The following is a 13,880-nucleotide window of genomic DNA, read 5'->3' on the forward strand; positions in this document are numbered from 1 at the left end:
TGCAGGAATGACTTTTCAAATGAAAGTGTTTTCCAACATTGTCATGCAATCAAATCACCTGCAGAGTTTGTTAAAAACGTTAGTTCCTGGACACCAGACCTACAGAAGCAGAAACTTCAGGGATCATCACAGAGTGCCTGTTCCACACCCAAGTTCAAGAACCACTGTCCTAAACTCTCAGTCACTGAAATAGTCAAGTAGAGACTGAAAGGTCATGTGTCAAGGGTATTTAGGGAAAAAAATGTTTATATGTTCATTGCAGACAAAAGCTGGGCTCAAAAATTCTATGATTTTATCAGATCAATTTCAAGATTGATTCATATACTTTGTGCTGTATTATTTAGAAAATGTCACCTTTCCTTTCTACCAGGCTCTGCTCTGGGGTTGGGATGTATACCTCTCCAGAGGTACAGAAACAGAGCTCTAAGGAGTATCTCATGTTATTTAACATTTAACTCTTATTCAGAAATCTCATCACACCTAAGTATATGGGTGGACATTTCTAGTTATTTTGGGAGTCACTATTATTTCATTTAATGAAGGTAATTGCAATTTACCCTTAATTATGTTTAGAATCAATAAGAGGCCTTCTGAATAAGCAGCCCATGAGATAGCCATAATTCAAAAGAAGATCAAAGTCAGGTTAATAATCTGCAACTGAGAAGAACCCTAATTTGACATTCGGTATTAAATTGAATATTCTCTTTTCATAAAGAATATAATGTGTAACAAAATATTTTCACTATGAAATGTATACATCAATTTCAGAAAAATGAAGGTTGCCTTTTAAATAGTGGTTGTTGTAGGTATGGATAAAGTGAAACTGAATCAAAAATGACAAAACAAAAACAAAAAATGACTGGAGAAAGCAAACAGCACACATCAGACTGTCGCAGGCAAACTCCTTCTCTCCCAAACCCTGGAGTCCATGTGCTTTGCCCCCTCTGGCTGGCTGAAAGGTTCAGAAGATTTATTTCTAAACTCTCTAGTTAGATATAATTACCTAGATTGGATTTCTTTCAATCCACAACTATATACAAATGGGTTTTTTTGCTTTGGGCGAGAAAGATCACTTAAATTAATTTTTTTTTATGTTTCCCATTATGGCATACATTTGAGTAGGGAAAAAACTGAAAAATAATTTAGCATTATGAGGACAAATAGTTACCATTCACTGAAGCCTGTTCTGAGTAGTATAATCTGTGCCAAATTCTTTGAAGATCAGATATTACTGCACTGTTTGAAAGCAATGCTGACTGTATCAAAATGAAGTAAAATATAAAATGAAGTATAATAATAATAATAACAGCAGTCCCCATATATTACATGTTGATTCTGAGTCAGATATTGTTTTAAGTGCTTTATATGAACTGACTTATTCAGTCCTGTACTCTAACGAGGTAGGCACCAAACTTATCCTTAGTTTGCAGATTAGGAAACTGAGGCGGAGACATCCAGCTGCCCGAGGACACGCAGTGGCAGTCACTGAACGGCAACATACTTCACCTTTCATTGCACTTCTAGGAAAGTACTTTAGGAAATGTACAGTTGTTCAGAATTCATAAACATTTAAATAAAAGTGTTTTTATTTGAGATTTTTAATTTAAGTTAAACTTTAAGAGCCTTGAATGATTTATCTTTCAGTATTTTTACTACCTTTTGCTGTCTTTAAAGGGGAGTGTGTGTGCGTGTTTTACTGTATTTGAGTGTATTTTTCTAATGACATATTTTGAATGAAAGTTGGCATATCAAGAACTGGCTGGACTCAAAAATGCATAACTGAACCGTGATAGCACTCATTCTATAATCCTTAGTTTTAAGCATTTTGCCAAAACTGGGACAATGTACAAAACACTTGACACTCACCTGCCTCACAATTTTCGGGCACAATCCCATTATACAGATGCTGGCTGAAGGAAATCCTTACATCTTCTCCTTCCATGTGAATGACCAAGAGACCAGTGGTTGTCCTAGCTGGGAACCCTTGGTCCACAACTTTTAACTGCAGCCAGACAGGAAAATATTCTGAAGCTGGGTTTTGCTGAAGTTGAATTTCTCCTGTGTATTCATTAATAGAAAACACTGACTGGGGCTCTGCAAAACTAAATACGACAGTTCCATTGGGCCCCAAGTCTGGGTCACTGGCTCTCAGGATGGCGGTCATCTGGTTAGTAGGTGACTGGGGGGAAAGAAAAATATCAAAGGGGTTCTGTTCCCAAACTGGATCATTGTCATTAACATCAGTGACATGCACTTTTATGATCACCGTGGTGCTTCTTGAGCCCTGGACACCAGAGTCTCTGGCCACAGCCTTAAATGTATGCTCAGCTCTGGCTTCTCGGTCAAGGATGTGGCTGGTTCTCAATGTGCCCGCTACGGGATCAATGGTGAATGCCCCAGAAGCCTCATCCGCCAGAGAATACACAGTTTGCCCATTCAGGCCTTCATCCTTGTCTACAGCAGAGAGTACAAGAACCACGGTTCCCACTTGAGCATCCTCTCTCACAGAGGCCTGGTAATGGAGCCTGGAGAAGGAAGGACTGTGGTCATTGTCATCCAGAACTCTGACTTGCAGCTGCACCATGGAGCTCTGGGGTGGATCCCCCAGATCGGAGCACAGGATGACTAGGGTGAAGTTGCTGACTTGCTCCCGGTCCAAAGCACGAGTGATTGAGAGTTCTCCTGATGTTTCATTAATAGCAAAGTACTCATCAGTATTTCCATCTAGTAAAGAAAACAAATTCAAAATACATTTGAATTCCAAAAGTAGCAGCCCTTTGCCATGAATATATATATTCATTCAACAAATACTTATTTCCTGATTATTACATCCTAGTACTTTTGTAAGTACTGTTGTAAGTACATGATAAGGTCCCTGCCCTCATGAAGTTTCTATTATCAGGAGATAAACAAAAAAGTATAATTCAGTATCTATCTTAATTCAATCAGTAATTCGAATACTTGCTTTGACTGATTTGCAGCAGTATGATTTGTTTTGTGTGCAACTTCAACTTTTTTTTTTTTTTTTTATGCGGTACGCGGGCCTCTCACTGCTGTGGCCTCTCCTGTTGCGGAGCACAGGCTCTGGACGCACAGGCTCAGCGGCCATGGCTCACGGGCCCAGCCGCTCCGCGGCATGTGGGATCTTCCCGGACCGGGGCACGAACCCGCGTCCCCTGCATCGGCAGGCGGACTCTCAACCACTGCGCCACCAGGGAAGCCCTAACCAGAACATTTTAAGGAAAAAAATAAATCTTCACCTACTATAAAATTAATTTTGGGGGTACAGTATACATTGATCAAAGTAATTTTAATCTAGACTTAGCTAAATTCGCTTTCTTGAAATTTGAATGTCCTTTTTTTTTTTTTTTTTTGTGGTACTTGGGCCTCTCACCGTTGTGGCCTCTCCCGCTGCGGAGCACAGGCTCCGGACGCGCAGGCTCAGCGGCCGTGGCTCACGGGCCCAGCCGCTCCGCGGCACGCGGGATCCTCCCAGACCGGGGCACGAACCCGCGTCCCCTGCATCGGCAGGCGGACTCTCAACCACTGCGCCACCAGGGAAGCCCCCTCAACTTTTTATATTAATATATTTTTCCTTTTGGGAGGATTAAAATGTATGTTTGACATGAAATAAAACAGTAGCCGGGTATAAGCAACAGGATGCAATGTCCATTTTTAGACATCAATCAAAAAATAACAGATTGATGTACGACAGCATATCTGTAATTTTCCCAAATGTTACTCACTACAGATTGAATGCCGGTTATACTACTGCAATAAGGTCTCTTCTACATTCCACACCTTCTGTGCATGAATCGTAACACTTCTGTTAGAGATACTGGAATATTTGTCTATCTCTTCCATAACATAAGCCAGGATTATGTTTTATTCTTCTCTATATCCTTCAAAAAAATGTTCCTTTTGCTATTGTACATGGTACCAAGTAGAATAAAATTTTAAACTGAACACAGGGATAAAAAGCTTCCAAAGGCAAGTTAAAGTCACCCCAAAAATTAGTTGGGAAAATGCGGTTCAATTACCTACCAGCCACATTCTTGGACGAGGGGCACCATTCCCAACAGTGTGGGAACTTACTGGAGCCTACCAGAGGCACATGGAAGAAGTGAAGCAGCATTCTGAGAAAACAACAGCCACAGGCAGTGCTGGGGGCTGAGGAGAAGGGACTGCATTTGTACGTCTTCATAAGATGTGTTAATTTGTACCAAACACAGGGATGGTGAGACAAACTACATTTCTGTGGCATTTGTGGTTAATAAAGCAATTCATTCCCTCAGTAAACATTTCAACAACACCTGTCATGTACCAAGTATGTGCTGGACACTGGGAATACGAGGAGCAGAAGATGTGATTCTGGCCTCCAAGAGTTTACAGTCCAGGAGGAAACGCAGGTCAGTACCTGAACATTAAAATACGGTGTGAAACTCACACGTGCAGGGCGCTGGGAAGCACAGAGGATGAGCGCAGGGTCCTGTGTTAGGATGACCAGGAAATGCTTCTTAGAAAGAGTGACATCAAAACTAACTCCTAGGGCTTCCCTGGTGGCGCAGTGGTTGAGAGTCCGCCTGCCGATGCAGGGGACACGGGTTCGTGCCCCGGTCTGGGAAGATCCCACATGCCGCGGAGCGGCTGGGCCCGTGAGCCATGGCCGCTGAGCCTGCGCGTCCAGAGCCTGTGCTCCGCAACGGGAGAGGCCACAACAGTGAGAGGCCCGCGTATCGCAAAAACAAACAAAAAACTAACTCCTAAAGGGGAGAAAGCCAGGCTACAAGTCTCAGTGGAGGGGAGAGGGAGGAGGGACAAACCTGGGTTAAGTCCCGGGAATACGACAAATTAATCGTTGCAAACATTTTAGTGTGACTAGAACACTGGGTTCTCTGGGTATTTGAGTGCAGAGGGTAGGGAGACAGAGGGTCGACAGTGGCAAAAACATAAATCTGGAAGATACGCAGGTATCCGATCATGAACTGCTCTGTGTTCACTGCTGAAGACTATATTATCTTAAAATCTACTGGGAGGCCCTTCAGGATTGTAAACAGGAAAGCATCATGAATCACATTTCTGTTTTAGGAAGAGTAAAGGGCAGCAGTGTCAGAGCTTGATTAAACTAGGGGAAGATTAGGAGGCTACCATGGTATCTAGTGAGCAATGAGGAGGTTCTGCAATAATATGCCCCTGGAGGAAGTGGACACACTCCAGAGATATAGAGGAGGGAAATAAGGAGTAAGGAAGGGAAGACTCATAATCCGGCTTAGGGGGAAGACTCAAGGGTGTTTAGACCAGCTGTCTTTCAAATGAGGTCTGAGGACCCTGGGGTTATATTAAGTTATCTAAGGAGTATCTGGAAACAGGTAAATTTTAAGGTAATTTCCAGAAGTTCAGTTTATATATCCTTATTCCTAAAATTGTTCTGCCTAAGAAAACCCCTGGGATCTCGTGGGTTTGTCCTTCCCCAAATCACTTTTATAATCACCCTTCCTGCAAATTATAAAAGAAAGGTTCACCTCTCACCCCTCCCAACATGACCAAGGTGTACCACACCAGGGTGTGAAAGTTTCTAGGCTACCAAGCAAAGGGGCATTCCAAATATTGGTGTTTCATGTTGAAACAGGGACTGATGTTAATGCCTGGGAAATACATCCTTTTTATGTTGGAGAGGGTCTTTGCTACGAACTAAATTTTAGGACCTGTTCAAGCTCATAAGTAGTAAATAAATAAAAAATAAAGACCATTAATTGATTTGGGGGCATATAACGCAGAAGGAGTTTAAGAAATAAGTGTTACTACTATAACAACAATCTGTCTCCCATGTAAAAAATGTGAACAAGGATTTTGAGTGCTTACATCTGTAACAAGATGTTTTTTAAGGGCATGTTGAAAACAAGGCTGAAGATCACTGGCAGAGATTCTAGAAGAAGCCAGACCATGATGAAGTGGGTGAAAAGGGAGTGATGTTAAGTTCAGTTTTGGAAACATTGATAATGAGATGCTGCTAAATATAAAAACTGGGTCCTTGAGGCTGTCAGAAAAAATGGTGAAACAATGTGAAACAGAAGGGAAAAAAATAAGTGGGTGTCCTAGGGGTGAAAAAAAAAAAGATTAGGGTGTGACTAGTCTGGCTTTGCCATCTGAGTTGTCTTCCAGGTATTTTATCTTCATTGTCTTTCAGGTATCTTATCTCTGTAAATTGTTGAAAACTAATACATAATGAGAATGGTTCTTGTTCACAGAAATTCAATTAATTGTGTCTAGTGGAATGGCATTGATTACTATCCTATGGATAGACCTCTTCTGCATTTCAGAATTCCTTATTTTCGCTCTGTGTGTGTATGTGTGTGTTTCTTACATTTCTCCTTGAACTAATTTTAACATCTTTTTGGTTTGTTTTTTAGCTAATGAGTTGAATAAAAATCTTTGGAAGTTGTTAGTTTTATATTTGTATGAGAGTCATACAAATGTGTCCTTTGATGGGGAGTTCTGGAGTGAGGATGGCACAGAGGAAAGTCCACAGTCCACCACAGGACATAAAGTGTGAACAAAAATGCTATTTCTTGTCAAAGGCACTGATCCTGATTCTGCTTTCTCACTGTAAAAAGAAGGAGAGAGAGAGTGGAAAATAAAAATTTATTAGGAGGTAGGATCAAGATGGTGGAGTGGGAAGAGTCTGAGCTCACCTCCTCTCAGGAAGACATCAAAACTACATAAAGAGAAACTCTCTCTAAGACTGACCTGAAGATTAGCAGAATGGCTCTTCTACAACCAAGATTACAAAGAAAGAACCACGTGGAGTCTGGTAGGAGGGGAGGAGAAGAAATCTAGTCAGGACCCACACCCCTGGTGTGTGACCCAGAAGAGGAGAAGGATTTCACAGGCTCAGGGATCCTCCCTCGGGGTGAGGGGTTTGAGCCCCACATTGGGCATACCAGCCCTGGGGTCCAGCACTGGGAATACAAGCCCCTTTAGGTGGTTTGAAAACCAGTGGGGCTTAATGGAATCATGTAGGAAACTGAGATTCTGCTCTTGAAGAGTGTGGACACTCACTTGTTTGTTCCCAGTTCCAGCACAGAGGCAGCAGGCTGAAACATGCCTGGTGCTCTGGCCAGCCTGCTATGACTGCTCCAGTGCACCTTACCCCTATCTGAGACAGGCTCTTACCTCAGCCCCTCCTGCTCCAGCCCCACTCCTTGACAAGGCGGAAACCATCAGTGCACCTTGGGAGAAGCCAGGGCTTGCACCAGCCTCCTATTCCAGCCCTCTGGGTCCCAGCCCCACCCCTGGCCAAGGCAGAAACCTCTATAGCACCAAGGAGACACTAAGCTCACTCAGGATTGTGGCCCCAGCCCCTCAGACCCTGGCCCCACCCCCTGACAGAGCTGTGACAGCTAGTGCATCCCCAAAGAAGATATGTCCCATGATCACTTTAGATCCAGCTCTATCACCAAAGCCACTGGGCATAGGCAGACTGCATAGGGATGCTCCAACTGCTCCAACACAAAGACATGACTTCAAGACCAAGAAGGGTATGTTTTACCTAATTTCATAGAGACAAACAAACAAAATGAGAAGAAAGTCATAGAGAGTCAAACAAAATGAAAAGACTCAAGAACATGTTCCAAAGCAAAGAGCAATATAAAACACTGGGATGGGGAGGAGGGAAACCTAATGAAACAGAGACAAGTAATTTACCTGATAAAAGGTTCAAAGCAATAGTAATAAAAATGTTCACCAAACTTAGGAAAAGAATAGAGGACTACTGTGAGAACTTCAACAAAGAACTAGAAAATATAAAAAAGAGCCAATTAGAACTGAAGAATACAATAACTGAAAGGAGAAATACACTAGAAGGAATTAACAGCAGATTATGTGATACAGAGGAACACATAAACAACTTAGAAGACAGAATAGTGGAAATCACCCTATCAGAGCAGCAAAAAAAAAAAAAAGTTTAATAAGGATTATTTAAGGGACCTCTAGAACAATATCAAGCATACTAACATTCGTGTTATAGGGGTCAGAGAGAAAGAGAGAGAAAAAAGGGGCACAAAGCATATTTGATGTAATTATAGCTGAAAAAATCACTAACCTGAAAAGGAAATGTATCCAGGTCCAAGAATCACAGAGATGCCTAAACAAGATGAACCCAAAGAGACTCACACTAAGTCATTTCATAATTAAAATGGAAAAAGTTAAAGAGTGAATGACAGAATTTTAAAGACAGGAAGAGAAAAACAGAGTTACATACAAGGGAACCAGGATAAATATTAGCTGACTTTTTAGCAGAAATCTTGCAAGCCAGAGGGAGTAGCATGACATATTTAAAGTGCTGAAAGGAAAGACCCTACAACCAAGAACACTCTACCCAGCAAGGTTATCATTCAGAATTGAAGGAGAGATAAAGAGTTTCCCAAACAAGCAAAAACTAAAAGAGGTTGTTACCACTGAATTGGCCTTACAAGAAATGTTAAAGTGTCTTCTTTAAGTGAAAAAGAAAAGGCTATAAAAAGAAAATTTTTAAAAAGATGTGAAGAAAAAAATCTCACTGATAAATATACATATATAGTAAAGGCAGTGAATCAACCACCTAAATAAGCTAGTACAAAGGTTAAAAGATAAAAATTATAAAATCAACAATAACTATGATAAACACTGAAGGAATATAAATAAAGATGTAAAATATGACACCAAAACATAAAGCGTGTGGGAGTGGAGTGAAAAATGTAAAGCTTTTAGGATGTGTTTGAACTTAAACACTATCAGTTTAAAACAACTATATGTAATTGATATATATGAACCTCATGGTAACCACAAATAAAAAATCTCCAATGGGTATACAAAAAACAAAGAGAAAAGAACCCAACCATAAAACTAAAGAGAATAGTTAAACTGCGATGGAATAGACTAAAGGAACAAGAAAAGAACAGAGAAGAACTATAAAAACAACCAGAAAACAAGTAACAATATGGCAGTAAATACATATCTGTGGATAATTACTTTATGTAAATAGATTAAATGCTCCAATCACAGGACATAGGGTTACTGAATGGATAAGAAAACAAACCCATCTATATGCTGCCTACAAGAGACTCACTTCAGATCTAAAGACACATTCACCTGAAAATAAAAAGATGGAAAAAGATACTCCATGCAAATGGAAATGAAAAGAAAGCTGGGATAACAATATGCATATCAGACAAAATAGACTTTAAAACAAAGACAAAGAAGGGCATCATATAAATGAGTCAATTCAAGAAGATATAACATTCATAAACATAAATGCACATAGTACAAGAGCACCTAACTATATAAAGCAAATATTAACACACATAAAGGGAGAAACTGACAGAAATACAATAACAGTAGAGAACTTTAATACCCCATTTACATAAATGAACAGATCATCCAGACAGAAAATCAATAAGGGACACATTAAATGACACAGTAGATCAGAAGGAGTTAAAAGATATCTACAAAACATTCCATTAAAAACAGCGAAAACGCATTCTTTTCAAGTGCACATAGAACATTCTCCAGGACAGATCACATGCTAGGCCACAAAAAAAATCTTCAGTACATTTAAGAAGATTGAAATCATATCAAGCATGCATCTTTTCTGACCACAGTGGTATGAAACTAGGAATCAATTACAGGAAGGAAACTGGAAAACACACAAACATGTGGAGACTAAACAACATACTACTAAAAAGCCAATGGGTCAACAAAGAAATCAAAGAGGAAATTTTAAAAAATACCTTGAGTTGAATGAAGAGAAAAACACAACTTTCCAAAATCTATGGGACACAGCAAAAGCAGTTCTAAGAGGGAAGTTTATAGTAATTCAGGTCTAACTCAAGATAGGAGAAAAATCTTAAATAAACAACCTAACTTTCCATCTAAAGGAACTAGAAAAAGAAGTACAAAGCCCAAAGTCCACAGAAGGAAGGAAATAATAAAGATGAGAGCAGAAGTAAATAAAATAGAGACCAAGAAAAAAAAAAAAAAAAGAAAAGCTCAGTGAAACTAAGAGCTGTTTTTTTTAAAGATAAACAAAATTGATAAAACTGTTAGCCAGACTCATCAAGAAAAGAAGAGAAAATCTAAATAAATAAAATTAGAAATGAAAGAGGAGAAATTACCACTGATATCACAGAGATACAATCATAAGAGAATACTGACAGTTATAAAGCAGCAAATTGGACAACTTACAAGAAATGGAAGAATGCCTAGAAACATACACACTTCCAAGACCGAAGTAATGAAACTAAATCAATAATCAAAAAACTCCCAACAAATCAGAGTAGGACCACACTAGAATTTGAGGGTTTCTAGCAAACACTTAAGGAAGAGTTAATACCTATCTTTCCCAAACAAAAATTGAAGAGAAGGGAACACTTCCAAACTCATTCTATGAAGCCCTAATATCAAAACCAGACAAAGACACTACAAAAATAAATTACCAGGCCAATATTCCTGATGAACATGATGCAAAACCCTCAACAAAAATATTAGCAAATTAAATTCAACAATACATAAAAAGGATTTTTAATCATGATCAATTGAAATTTATTCCAGGGATGCAAGGATGGTTCAATATCTGCAAATCAATCAAGGTGTTACACCACATCAAAAAAGGGGAGGATAAAAGCCATATGATCATCTCATTTGACATAGAAAAAGCATTTGGCAGAACTCAACATCCATTTATGATAAAATCTCTTAACAAAGTTGGTAAAGATGAAATATACCTCAACATTATAAAGGCCATACGTGACAAGCCCAGAGCTGACATCAAACTCAACATTGAAAAGCTGAAAACTTTTCCTCTAAGATCAGGAATAAGACATGCATTCCCACTCTCATCACTTCTATTTAACATAGTATTGGGAGTCATGGAGAGGGGCAAAGTGGGTGAAGGGGAATCATGGGTACAAACTACTGGGTATAAAATAAGTTATAAGGATGTAATGCACAGCACTGGGAATACTCAATATATTATAATAACTTTGTATGGAGCATAATCTATAAAAACATTGAATTATTATGTTGTACATCTGCAACTGTAAGTCTACTATACTTCAATTTTTTAAATGTCCTTTAATGGGACTTAGATCTAGGGTACAGTCAAGATAGGGAGATACTGAGGTGCAGTGGTAGCTGAAGACAGGAACTGGATGAAATGACCAGAAAGAGTGTGTCTATGAGAAAAGAAAAAGATATGCCAGAAAGATCCAGAAAACTCTAACAAGTCAGAGAACCACCAGAAGAACAAGGACATTGAGAAGACTTGTCTAGAAAGACAGATGAAGGACCAAAAGAAAGTAAGTGGCTTTCTGAAGTCAAGGTGAGACCAAGTGTCCAGGGCATGGTGTACAAAGACACAAAGCAATACAATTAAATTAAGAACTGAAAAAGATCCAACGCATTTGGCAACAATGGGATCTTTTATGTCTCTGGAAAGGGTAGAGTGGAGTGACTTCAGTGGAACACATTTTACAGCAGGCTAAGAAATGAAAGTAAAGACACAGAAACCAGAGTGTAGACAACAATTTTTAAGAAGTTTGATTGTGAAGGAAAAGAGACAGTGAGTGAAAGGAGACATCTATGCTTTTCAAGATGGGAAATACTGATGGGAAAAGCCAGTAGAGAGGAACTGTTGACCATTTGGGAAAGGGAAGTGAACGGTCAAAAAGAATGTCCTTGATGCTGTGAGAGGGGACAGGTGCTGTCTGGGGATTGTTTGTAGTTGGTTCTCAACAAGATAAATACAAAGAAATTAAGAGTAAGCATTTAGAAAATTTTATAGCAACATGAGAGAATAATCTTATGTCTCCATAATACAGTAATAGTTTTTAAAAACTGGGGCTTGCATTTTGTATGCCTTTGATTTCTTCTCCCAGTAATTTATATTTATTGGATTTTACAAAAGTATCAGTCACAACAGATTGGAAATTTCTGAAAACACAAACCCTGGTCCTTAACCACAATTGGTAGTGTAGAAGTTCCTAAAAACTTTGATCTCTGGGGTATTGTAGATCTGAAGTGTTTCACTGGTCTGCAGATCTGGCAATTGTTTTTCTACTCATGTCCTCTAGGCCTGAAAGAAAGTCTTGACTGCTCAAAATAATAAAAATAAGCGATCATACGAGAGAAGTGAAAATAGAAAACAAAAGCTATCTGTTCTATCTGTACATGCACTAATATTAGTGGATTACTAACAGCGAGAGTTGTCAAGGGCAGATTTTTGAGGAGATTGGAGGGCACTGGATCAGGGTGGCTGTGGGGAGGAGGAGAGGAGACCCAGGGCACCAATCAGTTCTTAGCAGCTGTGCATTCTGTAGACACTGCACTAGATACCAAATGCTGAATGCACTCCATGAAGTGTGTGTCAACAGAGATGGTATACTGGGGAGGGGGGAATTTAAATAAAGATAATACTTACCAATTATGTGATACCTGACAGCTCCGTTATTACCAGCATCCATATCAGAGGCCAAAACAGTGTAGACAAGCCCTGGCTCTTGGTTTTCCAGAACCTCAATGTCATGCCTGGGGACAATAATCTCTGGTGCATGATCGTTTTCATCTCCCACAGTGCAGACAATTGTTGTAGTCCCAGACAGAGCAGGGGCTCCCCCATCACGTACAAGTACTGACAAGGAACAAAAGATGGCACAGATGGTGGCCATTAATTCATACCTAAAATATGCTGCCCTAACCAGACAGCAATAGACCAAATTAGCGGGTAGCACTGGGTCAATAATATTTTATTTAAAGACAACCTACTGAAATGTAAAATTTCACCTCTCAATGGCCCGCTGCCTATTTTTGTTTTTGTTTGTTTAGCACAGTCAAGGGATCCCTTACCTCGAAGGGTGAGGACTTCCTGAACTTCTCTGTCAAGTGTGGTGGTTGTCACCACCTCCCCAGTGTCAGGATTTATCTCGAACAACCCGAATAAAGCGCCTGGCATGATTTCAAACTGAAGCTCGGAATTGATTCCTAAAGGAAAATATAGAGGAAAAACTCAGCCATTATCCCCTTGGAATCCATCTGTCTCTTCTCCTTTTTCCTATGAACATGTTAGGCCATAGATAAAAAAGGCAAGACACGTAACCTTCAAATTAAGGTCAGAAACAAAAACAAAAATTTAAAACAACTCTTTTGGCTGTTCTTGCTAAATAAAAGCCTCCTGGGCTGAAATGCTGGATTTTCAAAAATCCTTTCCACAGTGAATGCTTAAGATTTTCTCCCTCCAAAAAAAAAATTCTTATGAGTGTGCAACCCTACAACATATTCCTAATTACTCCTGCTAACACCCGATTGTGATTTAATGGCATCATTATAAGCTTGCAGGGCAAATGACAATTTCTGCAGGTGGACCCTCGTTTAAAAACTTGTGCCCAAAGAGCTTCAAGATGGAGGAAAAGTAAGACGTGGAGATCAACCTCCTCCCCACAAATACATCAGAAATACATCTACATGTGGAACAACTCCTACAGAACAACTACTGAACGCTGGCAGAAGACCTCAGACCTCCCAAAAGGCAAGAAACTCCCCACGTACCTGGGTAGGGCAAAAGAAAAAAGAAAAAACAGAGACAAAAGAATAGGGACGGGACCTGCACCAGTGGGAGGGAGCTGTGAAGGAGGAAAGGTTTCCACACACTAGGCAGCCCCTTCTCAGACGGAGACTGCGGGTGGTGGAGGGGGGAAGCTTCGGAGCCCGGTTGGAGAGCGCAGCAACAGGGGTGCGGAGGGCAAAGCAGAGAGATTCCCGCACAGAGGATCGGTGCCCACCAGCACTCCCCAGCCCGAGAGGCTTCTCTGCACACCCGCCGGGGTGGGTGGGGGCTGGGAGCTGAGGCT

At 40.2% G+C, this 13,880-nt stretch overlaps 1 protein-coding gene across 2 annotated transcripts in view; it reads right to left on the reverse strand.

Moving 5' to 3' along the window:
- DCHS2 (dachsous cadherin-related 2) overlaps positions 1 to 13,880 on the reverse strand; it is a 299,819-nt gene that overhangs the window by 65,047 nt on the left and 220,892 nt on the right. For both annotated transcript variants that reach the window (XM_024126701.2, XM_024126700.2), the window contains exons 11-13: positions 12,880 to 13,014; positions 12,455 to 12,664; positions 1,867 to 2,724 (exon numbers count right to left, since the gene is read on the reverse strand). In XM_024126701.2, the coding sequence (XP_023982469.1) occupies positions 1,867 to 2,724; positions 12,455 to 12,664; positions 12,880 to 13,014 (1,203 nt within the window). The remainder of the gene's footprint in view (positions 1 to 1,866; positions 2,725 to 12,454; positions 12,665 to 12,879; positions 13,015 to 13,880) is intronic.

Source organism: Physeter macrocephalus, chromosome 7 (assembly GCF_002837175.3).
Source record: "Physeter macrocephalus isolate SW-GA chromosome 7, ASM283717v5, whole genome shotgun sequence".
Taxonomy (NCBI): Eukaryota; Metazoa; Chordata; class Mammalia; order Artiodactyla; family Physeteridae; genus Physeter; species Physeter macrocephalus.